The sequence below is a fragment of the Juglans microcarpa x Juglans regia genome, chromosome 1D, assembly GCF_004785595.1.
Source record: "Juglans microcarpa x Juglans regia isolate MS1-56 chromosome 1D, Jm3101_v1.0, whole genome shotgun sequence".
NCBI lineage: Eukaryota > Viridiplantae > Streptophyta > Magnoliopsida > Fagales > Juglandaceae > Juglans > Juglans microcarpa x Juglans regia.
Window position 1 is genome coordinate 36,389,504 of NC_054594.1, and position 20,814 is coordinate 36,410,317.

The 20,814-nt window shown below is 35.4% G+C and overlaps 2 protein-coding genes across 2 annotated transcripts; one reads left to right on the forward strand and one right to left on the reverse strand.

Moving 5' to 3' along the window:
• Positions 1-11,738: 11,738 nt before the first annotated feature.
• Positions 11,739-14,476, reverse strand: LOC121248822. The gene has a single exon (XM_041147413.1). It carries the CDS (start codon positions 13,701-13,703, stop codon positions 11,922-11,924), a length of 1,782 nt encoding a protein of 593 aa, XP_041003347.1. The 5' UTR covers positions 13,704-14,476; the 3' UTR covers positions 11,739-11,921.
• Positions 14,477-15,394: 918 nt separating this feature from the next.
• LOC121240492 lies at positions 15,395-20,814 on the forward strand. The gene is made up of 6 exons (XM_041137954.1): positions 15,395-16,133; positions 16,946-17,118; positions 17,337-17,421; positions 17,509-17,736; positions 19,777-19,949; positions 20,398-20,814. Exons 1-6 carry the CDS (start codon positions 15,678-15,680, stop codon positions 20,498-20,500), a joined length of 1,218 nt encoding a protein of 405 aa, XP_040993888.1. The 5' UTR covers positions 15,395-15,677; the 3' UTR covers positions 20,501-20,814.

A 20,814-nucleotide genomic window follows, 5' to 3' on the forward strand; every position in this document is an offset into this window, starting at 1 on the left:
ATCTTTTGTTCTGGATAAGAACAGATTCTTATGGACGTGATTTACTCATAATTGACCTATCTAAACAACCTCCAAGACTTCTAGATAAACTCAATATTTGTTATAGATAAAGTCAACAATTATTTCACATTCGTCCAAAAATTCAAATATAATGATAGGATAAACTCTATCATTTAGTCACCTAGTCCTAGCCAACTTTTTGCATTTACACATTTTTTAAAATTTTCAAATCAAAGTTTTACTTTTCGCATATGACAAATGGAACATTATTTACTTTTCAAAATTTTCAAACAAAATCATCTTCTTTTTGCACATGTAAAAAAGAACATCAATCACATTTCAAAAATTTCAAACAAAACATGCACATGGGAAAGATGACAATCAATCATCTTTCAAATTTTCAAAATTTAAACTTTTAATCATGTCATGCATATGTGAAAGATGACAATCAATCATCTTTTAAAAATTTAAATTTCAAACTTTTAGTTTTTAAATATGTCATGCACATGTGGAAAATACAATTTGATGCTCTATGATAAAAGATTAATTTTGAGCTTTAAGCAAATTTTGAATTTTATCAAGAGATGTACAAAATTACTCTAAGAGCTCCATTTGCGAGCTTGTGCCCTTTTTTGCTCATGCTTGGTTCATTGATGTGCTTGAATTCAATGTGTAGACAACTTGAACTTGAGATTCATTTATACTTAAATTTATTTGTTATCATCAAAATCCATACGTAGATATGTAATTATATGAGAATTGAAATCTTAGGTTCAACAATCTCCCCCTTTTTTATGATGACAAATACTTAGTAGAACTCTGAAACCTGTAGTAATTCTTAAGCTCCCCTTGAGAATGTGCGTTATTTTTTCAAGCAATAGATAAACATAATTCCAAGTATATATAACAAGCTTAATAATTCAAGAGATATTAATGTAAAATAAAGCATTGGTAAGAACATGTTAATGTTCTTATTCTCTTTTGACATCATTAAAAATGAGCCATAGTAACTAATGTCAATGGACTGATAAAAATCGTGTGTTAGTAAAAACTGTGGAGAGTTGAATAATTGAAGCCACCGGGATCCCAACATGTGTAGTAAAGCCTTGAGGCCTAGCTATATGGATTTAGTGTGGGAAGAGATTCAAATCCATTTAATGTTGTTGACAAACGAGATTTTACAAAGTTTTGAAGGCTCTAGGTTTTTATTTTTATTTTTTTTAAGGTTCATTTTCACCCATTGAATACTCACGAAAAAAGATTTCTCACATTGCTCCTTGATCTAGTTTCTGTTTATCGAGAACGATAGTATGGTTGAGCAACTTTCTTTTATTATTGTTCCAGTTTTGAATCAAGAACCCTTTATGCCTCAACCACCAATCTTCTCTCAAGACTGTCAACACCATGATAGGAGTAGAGATACATTTTTCTTGTAGAATTAATTCTCAAGTTGTTGTTGAATCAAGAATGTTTAGTGCTCAATATGCTGCCTTTGTTACGACCATGTCTCAAAGGTTACTGGCGAGGGTGAGTGAGGTTGATTGGCTTAACAATCAAATATCTGAGTTACGTCAAAGACTTGCTAATAAAACTAAAAAGATTAAAACAAGGAGTTGAAGAAATTTGCAGACTGGTACGCTCATGACCTGCAACCACGAATAGAGGAGCTGGAACGAGAGAGAATACAAATACAAAGTCAATATCAGCAGATAACAACAGAGGTTCAACGTTTACGAGAAAAATAGGGACAATCTACAGTTAATCTCGCTGGCTTAGCTAGATAACTTTCGACAATATGCGTCCAGCATATCTTTCAATTTTTTTGACTAAGTAAGATTTGAAGAAATGATAGCTTGTCTTGTTCTCATTTCTATTTCTATAAAATCAGTTTTTGAGTTTCATCTAATTCACATCAAATTTTCATTACTTTCTGTAATCCATCTGCATTCTCACTTTTTTTCCTTTAAGATGGCTCAGCAATCTTCTTCCAACAATCTCATCAATCACTATATGGGGTATTTTGCATCTCAGCCTTTAGTTATTTTTGCATCTGTCATAGGTGCCATGATACAGCATGAGAATGATCTGACTAACAAGTCAGATAATGACGCCATTTATGAACTTATGTGTCTCGGTACACGATATTGATCATCCATTGTCGCATTTTCCCAACGGTTGCAGTCCAGAACTCGTGAAGTTGAAAAGTTTAACGAGCATATTTATGTACTTCAACGACTTATTCATGAGTTTAACAAAAATATAGGAGACTTAAAGCAGGAGAATAAGGATTTAAAATCCTTACTTGTCTCTTTATTTCGAATGCCTACTCTTTTAGATAAGGATAACATGTTGATACATGAAAAGGAAGAGCGCTTGAAAAATGAGAATAAAGTCTCAAGTTTTTGTAAGTCATTTGAGATAATAAAATAAAAATATTTAATAGATATTCATGGCATGCATCATTCGTATTTCTCTTCTAATCATGCATAATCTATCTTCTGGCAAAGCTTTTGTAAAAATGTATGTCAACTGATCGTGCGTGCTTGTGAATTCTAATACAATATCGCTCCTTTGCACATGATCTCAAAGAAAATGATATCTAATCTCAATATGCTTAGTTCTAGAATGTTGTATTGGGTTATTTGAAAGATTTATAGCACTTGTATTATCAATTTTTTTTGGAATGTGATTGTACATGAACTTAAAATCCTTAAGTTGTGGCTTCATGTAAAGAACTTGAGCACAACAACTACCCGTGGCAACATATTCTACCTCAGCAGTGGATAATGCAATAGAATTTTACTTCTTACTAAACCATGAAACAAGTGCATGACCTAAAAAATAACATGTTCCACTAGTGCTTTTTCGATCAACTTTGCAACCAGCATAATTTGCATCTGAGTAGATGATTAGATCGAAAAAATATGCTTAGGATACCATAACCCTAGGTCAATTGTACCCATAAGATATCTAAGAATGCACTTAACTGCAGTCAAATGAGATTCTTTCAGAGATATTGAAAACGTGCATATAAGCATACACTGAACATAATATCTAGTCTACTGGTTGCAAATATAATAGACTACCAATCATATCTCGATATACCTTTGAGTCAACTAGCTTACTGGTTTCATCCTTATCAAGTATGGTCGATGGGCTCATTAGTGTTTTAATTTTCTTCATGCCTTCCATCCCAAACTTTTTGAGTAATTCTTTGATATATTTTGATTGATTAATGAATGTTCCACTTTTTGCTTGCTTGATTTGCAATCCAAGAAAGAAGTTAAGTTTTCCCATCATGCTCATTTCAAATTCTTCCTGCATACTCTTAGCAAAAACATGGCACATATTTTCATTTGTTACATCAACTATTATATCACCCTTATAAATTTGAATTAAAAGAATATCATTCTTTTCGTGTTTAATGAAAAATATTGTATCGCTTTTTCTTCTTGAAAAACCTTTTTCATTTAAGAAACCACTAAGTCTCTCTTATTGACCTCTAGGGGCTTGTTTGAGTCCATATAGTGGCTTTTGTACACTTGAAAACATGATTTGGAGAAATATGATTTTCAAAACCTGGAGATTGCTCAAGATATACCTCTTCATTTGTAAAACCATTTAAAAAATCACTTTTAACATCCATTTGAAAAAGTTTGAAATCTTTATAACAAACATAAGCAAGTAACATTCGAATAGCTTCTAACCGATACATATGTCTCATCATAATCGATTCTTTTTTTTTTTATTGAAACCTTGGACTACAAGTCAAGCCTTATTTCTAGTGATGATTCCGGACTCATCTTTCTTGTTTCTAAAAAAGCATTTTGTTCCAATAATAGTATGATTTGTGGGTCTAGGAACAAATGTCCAAATATCATTTCTTTTAAATTGATTTAGCTCTTCTTGCATAGCTAGAATCCAAGATTCATCAAGAAGTATTTCATCAATATTTTTGGGTTCAATCTGAGATAGAAAAGTAGTATAATTACAAACATTTCTAAGAGATAATTGAGTACTTACACCTCTTGATGGTTCATGTAAAATTTGTTTCGCTGGATGATCTTTCACAAGTTTTCACTATTTAGTTGCATCTTGCATTAAGTTTTGATGATCTTTCCTGATATTTCCATGTTAGACTTCCTCTATTGAGTTCTCTTTGTTGAGATTGAGACTTTCTATTTTATTTACACCTTTTCTTTCTTCATCAACAGATTGCTTAGAGAGTAGAGAGGTTCTTGTACAGTTAAAGTCTTTTTATTGAATACTCTATAAACTTTATTATTAGTAAAATACCCGAGAAAGATTTCTTCATCAGATTTTGCATCAAATTTGTCTAAATTATCTCTGTCATTGAAAATGAAACATTTGCATCCAAATATATGAAAGTAACCAATATTGGACTTTTTCTCATTCCAAAGCTCATAGAGGGTTTTATCTAACTTAGACCTCAACATAACTCTATTTATAACATAACAAGCAGTACTTACCGCTTCAGCCCAAAAATAACTAGGCAAGTTGTTCTAATTGAGCATTGTTCTTGCCATCTCTTGAAGAGATCTATTCTTCCTCTTTACTACCCCATTTTATTGAGAAGTTCGAGCAACAGAGAAATTATATATAAAACCATTTTCATCACAAAAAGTTTCAACATCTTTATTAACAAACTCTTTCCTCTTATCACTTCGGATACTTGAAATAGTATAGCCTTTTTTGTCTTGAATTCTCTTGCATACCTTGGTAAAGTGCCTCATCTTTATGAGTAAGAAAGATGACCCAAGTATGTCTAGAGAAATTATCAACAATAACAAATGCATAATATTTTCCTCCTAAACTTGCAACTCTGCTTAGTCCAAAAAGATCTATGTGTATCAGTTGCAGTGGTCTAGTAGTGGAAATATGTTTCTTGTGTTTAAAAGAAGTTTTTGTTTGTTTACCAAATTGGCATGCATCATAAATTTTGTCTTTAAGAAAATTTGTCTTTGGTAAATCTCTCACAAGATCATTTTTGAAAGTTTGGAAATAAGTTCCATGTTGGCATGACCTAGTCTTTTATGCCATAACCAACTAGTTTAATTTTGAGCTAAAAGACAAATAGCATCTTGTGAGGCAATTTCTTAAAATTCAATAATATAAACAATATTGTTTCTAAGAGTAATAAAACAAATATTGCAATCATGATCATTCAAAATAATGCATTTATCTATTTTGAAAGTAACTGTAAGTCGTTTATCACATAATTGACTTATACTCAAAAGATTATGTTTTAGACCTTGAACAAATAGAACATTTTCAATTATAAGAGATGATTCACTACCAATTTTACCTATTCTCATGATCTTCCTATGATCATCCCTTTCGAGTTGTCTCCAAATGCCACGTGTCCTTCTTTAGATGTAAGATCAATGAACTTATACTTGTCCCCTGTCATGTGTCTTGAACATCTACTATCTAAAAACCATTTATTTTTGCTTATGGAGGACTTCATTCATATATACAAAAATAATTAAAATAATTTTTCTTGGTACCCAAGTTCTTCGGGTCTTTCATTTATTAGTCTTGGAATAAACAAGATTTTAGCTACCCATATGACCCTAATGCAGGGGCGGAACTAGGATTTGGTGCGTGGATGAGTGATTAGCAAAATGTATTGTATATAGGGTAAATGGTAACCAACATTTAACATTAACCATATAAGGTAGTTATCTAGGGACAACTAAATTATTCAAGTTGCCAATCTGACCCTCTCACTTGAGCTTCATCGAACTTAAGTGAACGATAAAAATTAAGATAGAAATAGTTATGTGAGATTTGTTGAAACAAACGATAAAAATTAAGTAAAAAAAGGATAAAAGTTAGCTATATGGTTTTCTCTTTGTCTTCACTCCTAATTGTTAATTTGATGGTAGTAAGTATGTACTTACTAACAAAACTAATCCAAATAATAAATTAGCTAGTGGAAGATTTGAAAATAAAAGTGTAAATAAATAGGAAAAATAAGGTTGTAAATTTACTAAATAGCTAATAAAAAGAGACCAAGATTTTTTCTTGCCTCTTATAAGATGTGAAAAAAATGAGAATGTAAGATTTTATTAATGACAAAAAAGAGGTGTGAGTATGAAAAGTTGTTGAAAAATTAAAAGAAACCTAGACAACTAAGTACTAAGTAAGATTTTTGAAAATATTTTGAGGGGCAAATTATATTTATTTTAGGACATCTTTAAAAAATATTTTTTTTGGGCCAACCATCAATGTAGGTTCGCCCCTACCCTAATGGTCATTGTATGTTTTCTTCTAATGGGACAAACATGATAATTATGAAAAGAATTTATAATCATGATAATTATGTAGGTTCGCCCCTATCCTAGTAGTATCTTTTTTTGAAAATTTTATTTTTATGAAAAGAATTTTGAATATTGGTCTTTGATTTAGAAGAATTATCAAAGAAGTTTTTATAAGGTTTGTATTTTTATTTTGGCATATATTCCAAGTCTGCCTTGTCAAAAACACATATTTGACTACCAATAAGATTTTCAAATTTTATTTTTCCATTTGTAAAGTTTTCAACAATCTTTCCTAAATCAATCATTTTATTCTTTAACTCATAATTTTCATTTTTCGAAACGATGTTTTCTTTTCTTAAAATATCAATTTCGTTTGTTAAAGAAAAATTTTTCTTTTTCAAAGTAGTATATTTGATGCCTAATTTCTCAAGTTTCTCATATACTTCTTCCAAGATATTTTGCAATTCATCATATGAAGAACTTTCGACATTGTTAATATCTGTTACCTCAAGGTTATCTTTAGCCATAAGACAAAGATTTGCAGATTCTCTATTGCTTGCTTCGCTGTCTGAGCTGTTTGAATCATTATCCTGTATAGGTTTCATTGCTTTCTTGCCCTTGTTTCAATCTTTCTTTAGCAGAGGACAATTCGTCTTGATATGTCCAAACTTATTACATTTGTAACAAGTTAAAAAGTCATTTTTACCTGTATCTTTCTTGGAAAACTTTTTGAAGGATTTCCTTGAAGGAGCTTTATTTCTCTTTATGAATCTTTTAATTCTCCTTGTTATCATCGCAACTCCTTCATCTTTGTCATCACTTTTCTCATCTTTATCACTTTCGCTTTCATGAAGAACAACTTTAAGTGCCAAGCTCTTCTTTGGCTTTCCTTCTTCTTCTCCTTTTAATCTGTATTCATGGGTGGTAAGCAACCTAATAAATTCATTTACTTCGACTTTCTTGAGGTCTCTAGTTTCAAGAATCGCCGTCACTTTTGATTTCTAGCATTTGGTAGAGAGTTGAGTTTTCTTACTATCTCAACGTTGGAATAGATTTTGTCGAGAGCTGTCAAGCTGTTTATGATATTAGTGAAATGAGTGTACATAATAGAAATAGATTCATCATCATTTATTTTAAACATTTCATATTCATGAGTAAGAATATAAATTTTCGATTATTTGACTTGTTAAGTTCCTTTATAAGTAACTTTCAAATTATCTCAGAATTCTTTTGTTGTCTTGTAAGTCATTATTCTATTGAATTCATTCCCATTGAGAGAATTACATAGGAGATTTATACCCGTTGAATTCAATGATGTAATTCTATCGTCTTCAAGATCGAATTCTTCTTCTTCCTTTTTAACCTTTACTCTATCAACAACTTTTTTTGGGATATAAGATCTATTAATAATTCATCTCCAAATTTCTCGACCTTGAGACTGAAGGAAAATTATCATTCTAGCTTACAGAATGTGTAATTTTCTCTGCAAAATAGTGGAGGCCGAATGATAGATTGACTTTCACCAAATGTAGTTGCAATGTTAGCCATAAGATATTAACTCAAAAGATAGTTAATCTTATAAAAAGAGCTCTTGCTCTGATACCAAATGTTGCCCAGATGACTAACACAAGAGGGGGGTGAATTGAATTATATTTAAAAATTAACAGTTATAAACTAAATGCACAATATAAAATATGAACAAAATACGAAGTATTAGTAAGAAATAAGGGTAAAAGAGGAATAAACTCAGTATTTTAACGAGGTTCAACCCACTGCCTACATCCTCGCCTCAAGCTACCCCTTGAGGATTCCCAAATTCACTATTCAACCTCCTTCAGGTAGAAATAGAAACCTATTACACCTTTGATCAGTATCGTTACAAAGAATCCGTGTAGAACTCCATCTACACTTGCAATTTTATGTGTGTATGCTCTTGTTGTTGTATTTTATTTGAGAATCTCAAATGAACTATTTATAAGCATATGAGATTTCATTTTCAAATTTAAAAAGATTCATGTAAAAAAAGAGCACCACTCACTTTTCAAAATTTTTAAATAAAAGTTTCTCCTTTTTGCAATTGTCAAAGATACCATCATTCGCTTTTCAAAATTTTCAAATCAAATTTCTCATTCTTGCAATTGTCAAATACAACATCATCTAGTTTTCAAAATTTTTAAATCAAAGTTTTACTTTACACATATGACAAAGGGAGTATTATTTACTTTTCAATTTTTTCAAACAAAATCATTTTCCTTTTGCATATGTAAAAAAGAGTATCAATCACTTTTCAAAATTTTTAAACAAAACATACAAATGTGAAATATGACAATTAGTCATCTTTCAAATTTTTAAAATTCAAACTTTTAATCATACCATGCATATGTGAAAGATAATAATCAATCATCTTTCAAAAATTCAAATTTCAGATTTTTAATTTTCAAATATGTCATGCACATTTGGAAAATGCAATTCGATGCTTTATGATAAAAGATTAATTTTGAGCCTTAATCCAATTTCGAATTTTATTAAGAGATGTATAAAATTACTCCAAGAGCCTTATTTGCGAGTTTGTTCCATTTCTTGCTCATACTTGGTTCATTGATGTGCTTGACTTCATTGTGTAGACAACTTGAGCTTGAGATTCCTTTATGCTTGAATTCATTTGCTATCATCAAAATCCATATGTAGATATGTAATTATATGAGCCTTGAAACTTTGGGTTCAACAATTAGTATGAGCTTGGTGTTGGCGTTGAGAAGGTGTTTGCGGGTTGGCGCTGGGCAAAGGGCTCCGGGGAGAGGCGGCGCGATGGAGGAGTGTCACGGGGTGGCGCTGTACAGAGGGCAGCGTCACGGGGTGGTGCTGGGCAAAAGGAGGCGACACGGGGTGGCACTGGGCGGAGAAAGGCGACGCAGGATGGCGCTAGGTTAGGGAGGAAGTGGTCTTCGTGGGATGCTAATTCGAAATGTGGCTCAATCCAAAACACGTGCTTCTATAGTGGGGGGAGAAAAATATTCCAGCTCAAGTGTAGGGTGTAAGTTTATGAACAATTGCTGATTTGCATAATTTCTCAAGCCCTTAATTCTCCATCTCTCCTTCCTTTCCATGTTCATAGTGTGTTTCCCTTGTTTTTTGAAAAAATTTCCTCTACTAGGTTGGACAATATTGCCATACCTTTAGGCCATCAAATCTGCACATGCATCACACCGTTGCATTTTCCAATAGCCAATCTTCAAGATGGGCTAAGGAACGCTATCGTCTGGCCAGCACATGAGGCTCATGCGTCACCCAAGATGCACATAATTAGCTCCATGTGTCTACGCTGCTCCGACATTCTAACGAGTACATGTGCAACACCTATGGATTCATTGGAGTTAGATCTTCAAGCTGTGCCTGACCCCACCGACCAATTGCCACCGGCATGTGGGCCCCATGTGCAAGTACAGTGGCCGGTCCTTTATGTTGTCAGCAATTGTGACTTTGCTTCGTTAGTTATCCTATTATGTTCTCATTTTTCCCAAATACATGGAGGTTTTGAAATAAATATAGGCCTAAACCTATAGTTCGTTACTCATTTCTTTTTGTTTTGTTCTTATCCCTTCTAGCATCACAGTTATTGTAATGAAGTTTTTGTATGGCACCTTACTTTCCTATCCTTATATTTCTGTTTTTAATTTTATGCATATTTAATTATAAAAATAATAATAACTAGTATCACATACTCTGACTACATTGACATGAGCTTGTATTCCATGCACGTGAGCGGAATAGAGGCATGCGTATATGTGTGCATCAAAGTTTTAAAATTCATTTCGTACTGGTCGGAATGGTTAGAATGTTCCATGCCAGAATAGTAACTGGTACATGATAGGGTGCTGTTTAAAACCGCCTCAAATTCTGGCCATTCTAGCCGGTTTCAGCCCATTTCGGCTAGATTTCGATATTTCGACCAGAATAGTAATTTCAGACCGAATTTGATTATTTGAGATAAATGACATTTTTTAGAATACATTAGAAATGGAGAGACAAAAAAGTAATTTACTCTCTTGGTCTCTTCTTAGAATCTCAAGTCTTCTCCTCCATTTGGCCATTCCTTTGAAATCATATATGAAAGCTTGAAACTCTTACTTTTTTCTCTGTCTATATCTCTCCAATTTAGTCACCAACGCCAACCACACTCTGGTGACTGAAAATCAACGGCATCCCAGATTCGTAGCTCGAAGCTCTATCCCAAGATTCCCATGCAACTCTCGATTTTGTGTGTAGCTAACTTACAAAGTCCCTTATCGGTAACTCTATAAACTCCCAATTTGTAATGGTTCATTATTTACACCACTCTAGAGCTGGAAGATCCCAACTTTTATGAATACTAAATGCGGATTGAAGTGATCGAACTATTTGGGAGGATTGTAGCAATTTAATGCAAACTTTTCCATTTACACCAAATGAAAAATATTTCTTCTATGTTGTTGGTGGCTTTTTTGGATGTGGAGACCAAAATAAGAATTGTGTCACGTTGTTAAGTTTTATTAAGTTTTACAAATATGTGTTGTTAATTTATTCAGATGTAGACTATCTTAAAACGATACTGATATCAAAATATTTTGTTCCAGTATCTCAATCCAATAATTATCAAAATAGTATTCAAAACTTTGGCGTGCATATATAACATACTGTTGTGGGAGAAAAGAAAAGAAGCCGAGATATAAGCAATAGGAATTAATAAGTCGAGTCCAAAAACCTAATTAAAGATATATATATATATATATATATATATATATATATATGCAAGTGTACTGCATTGCATTGCATGTATAAAGTTATCGGCACTTCTTTTTTTTTTTATTTACGACAAGATTTCATGTGCTAGATAAAAAGTGTTCCTGATACCACAATATTTGCGACAAAAATGTGTTAGTCACAACAAAATTTGTACACCGGTTGGACAACCTATTGCAACACACTAAAAAATATGTTTGGATGTTGAAATGAATTGAATTGAGTTGAGTTGAGATGAGATGATATTATTAGAATATTATTTTTTAATATTATTATTATTTTGAGATTTGAAAGAGTTGAATTGTTTATTATATTTTGTGTTAAAATTTAAAAAAATTATAATAATGAGTTGAGAGTAGTTAAACATCCAAATAAAACCTAAGTAAGCATTTGTGATGATTTTAATCGATGATATTAATAACTTATTATATGCCGCATGTTTGCGCATATATACCATAAAAGATTTATAGAGAGCATAGCAAGAGCTATATATGCAAAGACAAGTAAGAAAAAAAGAATAAGTTGTGTCATATACAGTTATTTTTACGTATTTTTTATATATTTTATTAGTATGATTGATAAAAATAATTATTTTATATTAAAAAAATGATATAATCAATCATATTAATAGAATGTATAAAAAATACAAAAAAGTGACGGCCTTTTTTTAAAAGAAATTGCCCACTCCATAACAATTAATATTGATAATTTCGAAAATGTACATATATACTCTACGTGAGGGCAAAAAATTAAAGTATAAATTAATTTCCTTTCCCACTTTTTTTGGGTATTCATCTTCTTCTTCTTCGCAACCCAAGTACCAATCCGGATCAATCGGTCCACAACCCACTCATCCATTCAAACGAAACCCACCTTCTCGGACGAGGCATTTCGTCGGTGGATTCTCCCACTTCCAACTTTCTTGCTTAGTTTGTTTGCAGAGTCGCCACCGCAAACGATCTGGCACTGACACCCACAGATATTGCTAAAGCACGAGAACAAGCCGTTGCCGTTACCGCCATCTGGTTTATGCTGCTCATGTTCATTATTCTTGCTCGACATCACGCTCGAGAACTCACCATGGTCATACACGGGCGGGAGCTCGGTTCGCCAACGCTCTAGCTTAGACTGTAGCCCTTCCACGCTCTCGTCCATGCTGGCGCCGCCCACCAATGAGCTCCCTTCCTCGTCCAGTCGCTGCACCTTAGCCATTTCTGCTGCCACTTCAGACGGCGATGGACCCAGCTCAGACTCTGTCAAGAACACCCTTGCGTTAGGTAATACCGACTTGCGCGGGGTAATATTGTAGTCCATCAACGCCGACCTGCGCGGCGTTCCGTACTCTAACAACCCGTTGAACTTGTGGAAGGATTTCGTACGAATGGGTGTAGCGCGTGGGTGGACCTGTATCAGACGTGGATGCTTGGGTGTCCCACGTGTATGCAAGGGCGTCATGCGGACAGGCATGGGTGTCGCATTTGAGTGCATGGGCGTCATGCGGGATTTTCTCGGGTTCTCGAAATCCAAGTAGAAACCTGCTTTTTCAAGTGTGCTCAGTCTCACTTTCGGCGTGTCCACCTCCGACTCTGACCAGTTGTCGGTTTCTCTAATGGGTTTTTCATTCAACACTACCCGTTTCGTCGGCGGGTCTACTTCAGGTGCTGCCTCCGACTCGCTTTGGACGGAACTCGGTTTGCCTTTACCCCTTTTTTTATAGCCCTTCTTAGGTGGTGGGTCTCGGCTAACTTCCGACCCGCTGACTATCGAACTCGATTTTCCGGTTTTATCCTTAACTGATACGTACCCGCTGACTTCGGATCCACTTATTACGGAGCTGGGCCTGGACTTCTTTGTGTTCTTATTGTGTCTCTTTTTGCCGTTCCCGACGTCTGAACCGCTGAGCAACGAGTTGCTTGCTCTCGACCAGAATTTCTTTTTCTTGGGACCCACATCCGACCCGTTGACTGTGGAGCTCGGTTTTCCTTTCTTTGGGACCCCTCGGAGTTCTGAGGCCCGGAGTTCAGACCTGATCATGGAGCTGGTGTCACTCTTGGTGCGCCGGAGGCCGGAAGGTTTGGAAACAGCCGTCTGAATGGACCCGTTCCCTTGGAGATGCGAGTCATCCTCTCCCATCAGGTGGCGATACCCAACTGCACCGGAGGAGTTGAGCTGCGTGTACAACGGCATGCTCCGCATGGAGCTGTTAAGCACTCCCACGCCAATGTTCAGAATCCCCTGGGGCCGGCCCGAGGGCCTGCGGACCTGGAGCGCCACGAAACGCATCCCAGCCGGCGACTGGAAGTTGCGCTGACGGAACGCCCGGGGCGTGTTAGGGAGGATATTCCCGACGAGGACACGGACGGTCCCCACGTGGACGTCCCGGAACCAGTGGAGCGTGTAGATCTCGACCATGATGGCCGAGGTGTCGGAGTATAGAAACTCGTCGTCCACGCGGAAGACGAACTTGTCGTTCCAGGTGGGGTTGTTGTCTCCCTGGGTGTCGACTCGGGTCGAAAGCTTCCGGTCTGGGTGTACCCAAGCCACGGCGTAGGTCCGCATGGACCGGGAGACATTGGCGAGGTCTTGAGCGGATATGAGATTTAGTTCCAAGAGCTGGAAGGGGGCTAGAATGGCTGACATGATTAAAATACGACGATACTGTAAAAATAAATTAGAAAATGGAGATGAAGAAGAGCTGAATAAGGTTGGCTGAATTAGTAGGAAGATCAAGAAAGAGGGTTCCGCTCTCGCCGTCCGATGGAGGGGCAGACGACGAGAGATGGGGTGAATGGCAAGAAGTGAATGCTGGGGGAGAAGGTGGGATTTGAGAAGGGTGTTAATGAGGGATGGGGATTTGTCGTTTTTGCTAAAATTAACCTGGTCTGAATGTTTAGCTGTTAGCCAGGTATGTTTTTTACCAAGACCCGGGATGTTCTTTACATCTTAGGTGGTGCCAGTTCGTTATACAGTTTATTGCGTAACAGAAAACCTCGTCGTATCTGGTTATAATGGTTATCAGTTACTATTACCTCCCCCCCTTTCTTCCCTACCAGAAAACTGACACCGACGGAATTTCAACTGAACTTTCTAGAATGGTATAATGTTCTAGAATTTAACACCTTGATTCCGAAAAATTGGATGTTTATTGTTGTAAAATATGCTACAATTATTTACCCCCAAAAATAACATTTCTAGATCATGAAATTCTCTCTGTTAATTTAAATGATAACAACTTTATCCATCATAAATATTGTTGGTTTATGTAATTCTTCAAATAATAATAATAATAAAAGATAAAATAGTTACCAGCTTATTTTTTTATTAAATGGAAAATTTTGAATGTTAATTAATTTTTGTATTTTTTTAGGCATATTGTTGACCGTTGAAGATGAAAATCCGTAAATAAAAAAATGATAATTAAAATCGTGCATGTGCAAACACCGCTCAATTATTTTGAAAAAAATAAATATATACAATATTTACATAAAAAAAATTATTTTTTTAATAATGAATTTTATTTTTTTTTTTCAAAATAACTATATAATACTTGTATATTTTACGATTGTATCTAATATTACTCAATATAAATTCATGCATAAGCTGTTTATAGGCCATTAAATTACAAAAATAAGAACTCTAATAGGACTGAAAACAAAGGAAACTAACCCAGGAAAAAAACTAGTAAGGCACACTCGAAACTGGGCCAATAGAGTAGTTACGGGCCGGGATTGGCCCGCCTATCGTGGACATGGTTAGTAGTGGGCCATTCTTTAGGACCCATCCATTAATGAGCTCCAACGATAATATTAAGGTTATTATATGCTTGAAAAAAAAGTAAGATTTAACTCAATTCAGTTTGAAAAAATAAAAATAAAAACATCAATACATTGTATGCTTGCTAATGTGAATATCTTGGCGTGTCAATAAATAATAAGCTTTTAAAAATATTTTTATTCTTTTCATAATATTACTCATTTGCATTTCCAATCAAACAAGAATGAAAGTTAGGGTAGCAACGGTGGTTTATACAGAATTCATCTTATTTTATATCTTCTATCATTATTAAAATGTATTTTTTGAAAGTACTATAATTATAAAAAGATTCTATAAAAGTAAATCTATAAACTGATATAGTTTCATATAATACGTTAGTCTATTTTATAATAAAAGTAATTTTATAATCTGATGTACTGTATCAAACTATATTAATTTATAAATTTATTTTTATAAAATTTCTTCATGATTTTTTTTTTTTTTTTTTAAGGTACCCAGTTCGTGAACTGCACATGGTTCACTCACGGATGAAACTAATTCCGAGACGGTTGAGACATTATTTAAGTACCCGCCTGATTGTGCTTGAGCCAAGTTTCATGTGATGGGAGACTCTCAAGCTTGAAATGGGATCACAAGTAGCTCAAGCTGGCTAATTTGGATCTTCACGATTTTTCTAGTCAATAAAGATATTAGCTTGCCGGATTGGGAGGGTCAAATTCGGACAAGTAAGCCATTTCCCGTGCTTTAGCGCGGGTGGCCAAGCAAGTATTTATTGTGCTGCCCAGTTCTCTGAACTGAATTCGATCGACAAGTCTCTAGCTTTCGACGAGCCTGATCAAGATGAAACATAACAATTCAATGTTGCACTCATCACCGTCTTTTTCGATATACCATTCTGGGGATGGATTTCAGGATGAAGAGGCTCGAGATCCGAGTCAAGAAGCGCTGGAGAGAACTATTACCATAGGTGAGAGCTTAGAAGCCATAGGTAGTGGTGAATTCACTTTTAACAAGACGAGTATGAGCTTGATTGTGGAAGGGGAAGAGGAAAAGGATGAAGTTGTTGATGGGATTCAGAGTGGGAGTGTTGAAGAAGAAGCGAATGAACCACCTAGTCCACCCATGTACCTTGCTACAGGGCTTGGGATTGACACTTCTGGTTTTGGTGTTGATGGGTTCAATTTAGCTATGGAGAACTTTGATGACGGTGGCGATGTTGAAGAGTACTGTAAGAGGATGGTTGATGAATATCCTTGCCACCCTTTGTTTCTGAGAAAATATGCTCAAGTTTTGCAGGTTAGTCTTCTTTGCCTCATGCTTCTGCCTTTTTCCTAATTTGTAAATGTCTTAAAGCTACACAAAAACTTCAGGAAATATATCTTACAAGAATTGGGAACTACTAATAATTGTGAATACTAGCCTCGTTTATGCATCCATAGATCGGTTGATTATATCGAATACCTATTTTCAATTCCTGATTAATCGGATCTGATTGATAATAGCGCTTAGAAGTGGCAGGGTCGAAGCCTGTATCGTTTTCTAGTTGTTCGATCGTGGGCCAATTACTGATTAGACTATAACCAAATTAGACCCCACCTCAGGGGGTACTCGTACTTCAATTTCTGCTATTACGTTTGTTGTTGTTGGTAGTGGTGGTGGTGGCGCTTCTGCTGCTGCTGCTTTTGCTATGTTCCTGTTATTAGGCCTGACCCTAAGGTAGGCTATATGTGTCTCTGACCCTTTCCCATGAGGCTTTACCTCTATACTTGAGCGAAAGTGCCTCAATTTGATGAAACCTTGCCCTCTGGGGTGCAGCAGTGATGCCATCCAGTTTTAAGCCTAATTGCATTACTCACGATTAAACCTTCTTTTACCAAGAATAGTTTGGTGATGAAAGCTGAGATTATTGTATATGGAAACTTGGTCAAAACTCTACAGATCAAAACGATCTACCACAACTAACGCAAGTGTAGAATGGCTAGGAAAATTAAATTGTAAAATAAAAAATCTTCAAAATAACTGATAATGCTCATATCATTTTCAATAAAGGGAAGCGGTCCTTGTACAATTCAAAGATTAGATTTCCTCTTTTTTTTTTTTTCCTCAAGTCCAAGGGAGACCTTCAAGGAGCAGAGGAATACTATTATCGTGCTACACTAGCAGACCCTGAAGATGGTGAAATTTTGCTGCTGTATGCTAAACTCGTGTGGGAGCACCATCATGACCAAGATAGAGCCTTGAGTTACTTTGAGCGGGCAGCTCAAGCCGCTCCTCAGGCTAGGTGAGCATTTCCTCCATCTGGCATCATGAAAAGAATATGGCGCTAAGTTTGTGATTTGAACTGCTGGAGATTATACTATATGGAGTTGTATTAGATTCTAGACTCTTGTCGCCAAAACCTATCACTGACCTTCAGAAACTGGATGACCCAGTGTGAACTTCCAAACCTAATTTTAGAAATCATGCCTAAAAGTTAACCTTTTAATTTCTTGTTTCCAGCCATGTTCTTGCAGCATATGCTAGTTTCCTCTGGGAAATAGAGGATGACAAGGAAGAATATGAAGCATCTCAAGCTCACATTCAGGTGTAGCATTTGGTCAGAGGAATTGATGGCTTCAAAAACTGTTTCGCATTGTTGGAAAGATTCTAATGCTTTCAGGATAAAGTGCAGATTGAGGAGGAAAAACGTGAAGAGGAACTCGAAATGTCAACCTCCAAAGAAAAAGTTGAAATGGTAAGTTCATCCCAACATGCAGCAGGGCTTAAGATTGATGTAGCTGATTTTCCTGCGGCTGAATCCAGCAAAGGCAGCAATGTTGAGGAGTATCATAAGAAGATGGTTGAGGATAATCCTAATAACCCCTTGTTTCTAAGAAATTATGCTCAGTTCCTATGTCAGGTAAGATAATTATATTTTGTTCCCTATCTCATCTCAGTCTGCCTGGTTTGGTTTCACAAACCTTCGAAACCGTCTCATCTCAACATCCAAACACCATTCAAACAAACATTTTTCAATTTCAAAATTTCAACTTTTTCATCTAATCATTACCTAATCATTACAACTTTTCCAAACTTCCAAACAAAACACAAAAAATAATTCAACTTTTTCAAATCCAAAAAACAATTATATTAAAAAATTATGTTCTTTTAACTTTATAATTTTTTTATTTAACTTTTTCTCTCTCCTTTTCCAAAACCCCATAAAAACCTTAACTCAAACCATTCACTACTATTCACAAATCATCTCACTACCATTCACTGATTTCTCATCTCATCTTATTTCATCTGTATAACCAAACGAGGCTGAACTCTTCATGGTTAGCTCATTTTACTCGATATCTATTGACAAGAATGTGAGGCCAATATAGTTAATGAATTAAACATCACCATAAACTGTTTTGGGTGAGCTCATTCTGCTTCTTTATGGGACCCAGTTCTGTAGCATGTCTCTTGGTTTAGTACACTTCATCCAGCTCAGTGGAAGACTAAGAATAATTGCATGCTTTTAGTGGTGTGATCAACATATGCCTTCATTCTGAATTATAGTAAGATTTTGGAATAGTTTGATTTTCAGGAGTTTAGTACTTACAGAACACATGAACTGTTTCTCTCACATTTAGCAATATTAACGTTAGCTAAAATGACCTTTGCCTCTTACTGCAGATTAGAATATACTCTGTAGACACTAAGTCGTGAAAACTTGATACAATTGCTCATGACTTCATGTGCGTGTGTTCACATGAGTGTTTTCATGTGTATGTGTGAGTGTGTGCAGGGGTGCTGCCTGTGCAGGTCTCATGTTTCTTTTTTTTTGGAGTGGGGGTTTCTGTGAGAAGAAGCCTTGAATGTTATTGCAAACAAAGGACCCCGGTTTAAACCCCTCACATGAACTGCTCATAATTTTAACACAACTATGCACCAACGGATTTGATAATGGGAAATCTTGGCATAAATGTTGTATGTCAATGTTTGCATCAAGAACAAGTCCCAAGATACATAGGGACGTGCCTCCTGCTGAACTGGTGAAATCATGTCAGTGGTAGAATGGAGAATCTAGAAATACATTAGTAGATTAGTTAATTGGAGTACCCATTTCAGGTAAAAGGAGTTATTTGTCTTGCCCATGGCTGAAAAATGGCTCCAATATATATATATGGATCCATACATGCTAGATGACATCCATGGATAAAGGGTGTGAACAAGAATTACATTGTTCAGCACTAAACTAGAAGACTCGTTTAGAGTGAATTAAGGAGACATTTTTTGTATCTGCTACTTGTGACTGTACAGAAAGGGAAAGTCCATATATGGACCTGGTCAAGATAGTTCCCTACGTTGATGAATAGTATTCTGGATATCAATGGCAGTCACATCATGGTTTTCAGTGGGATCTATTAAGAACAAGCAAGCAAAAGTTTGCTTAGTGTAAAAATCACGAGGCTTGATGAGGATACAGCAACTTCTGAACCTTTCTTCAAGATTGCACCCATCATCACGAGCTTAAGATCAAAGTAATTCATTGACACAATAACTCATGATAGAGAATTGAATTATTTGGGAATCCATTGGCTTGAAATTTACTGTGTGTAACTCGTATATTTCTGTTACAAGATATTCGTTAAATTCACTATGGGCGCCTTTGCCCCTAATGGAGCATTGGAAAAGAAAAAAAATGATGTACTTGTTGGATCCTCAAGAATTTATGTGAGGATTGGTTATTGCTAATTGGTATAAATCCCATTTTATGACCAACATTGCACTTTTGAGGCAGCAAAACAATACATATATTAAGATATTCTGTGAACATTTATCACATATTTATCAGGATAAGAAGAACATGCATGGAGAAGATTATACATAGTGTCTCTTGATAACATTAAATTGTTTTCTCTGCTTGACTCAACGGAACTCATGTTTAATTATCATGTTCGACCTACAGTCCAAGGGAGACCTCCAAACAGCGGAGGAATTTTACATGCGCACTATACTAGCTGATCCTAGTGATGGTGAAATCATGTCACAATATGCTAAATTGGTGTGGGAACTCTACCATGACCAAGATAAAGCATTGTCCTACTTTGAGAGCGCAGTTCAGGCTTCTCCTGGAGATAGGTACAATTTTCTTGCACAACTCCTAATTTCAGTGTTTGAACTTTGAATTGTTTCCTTTATTCTCATCATGTTAAAAAGATGTTCCTTCAGCATTGAATGCACACGTCTTACCATTAGCACATGTATAATGTATTATGATGATGTGGGACCGAGCTCTTAGTTAGCCATCTAGGAGGTTATTCCAAGCTTAAAATAAATATGATCCAGGGTATCACTTAAGTTGGATGCTTAGTAATAGTTGCCACAAACTCTTTTCCCTTGAGAAAATCCTGTTCTCCAGGCACTAGATGATCTGCTTCATGATAGAAGTTGCTTAAAGAACGAAATCCACAACTTCTCACGTAACTACAAAAATGAAGAGGAGGAGGATATTTCTCAAAAAGACATTGCCTATTTGACCTTACCAGTTTTGGTTGATTGTTTTCTGTTTTCTGTTTTCTGTTTTCAGCCATGTTCTTGCAGCATATGCTAGTTTCCTCTGGGAGACGGAAGATGAGGAAGATGGTGACCCAAGGCACGACTGCAATCAGGCACTTGTTATTCACGGATAACCCATGAGTGCAGCAAATGCTTAACTCCAACTCAGAAAGGAAGACCATTAGTCAGTTGTAATGCTTCAAAGGTGCAAAAGAATGAAACCAGCACTTACCTCTGTTGGAAGGTTAAAAATTTTCCAGTAATTTTGGGTTGTTTACTGAAATATGGTTCATCATTATTCAGAGGGCTTCCTTAGTCACCTATTTATGAATGTTGGGGTCCAAACCTGAGAAGGTGAAATAAAATGAAATTTTAGCAAAAAGTGCAATATAATGTTGTAACAGAGTACCCGAAAATAATGAAATAAATGAATTATTTTATTTTAAAA

Bases quoted from the DNA above. Each gene is read 5' to 3' on its own strand.
- LOC121248822 (XM_041147413.1), bottom strand. From the start codon at position 13,703: ATGTCAGCCATTCTAGCCCCCTTCCAGCTCTTGGAACTAAATCTCATA.
- LOC121240492 (XM_041137954.1), top strand. From the start codon at position 15,678: ATGAAACATAACAATTCAATGTTGCACTCATCACCGTCTTTTTCGATA. The intron at 16,134-16,945 runs GTTAGTCTTCTT...TTTTTCCTCAAG, and splicing joins AATATGCTCAAGTTTTGCAG to TCCAAGGGAGACCTTCAAGG. The intron at 17,737-19,776 runs GTAAGATAATTA...TTCGACCTACAG, and splicing joins ATGCTCAGTTCCTATGTCAG to TCCAAGGGAGACCTCCAAAC.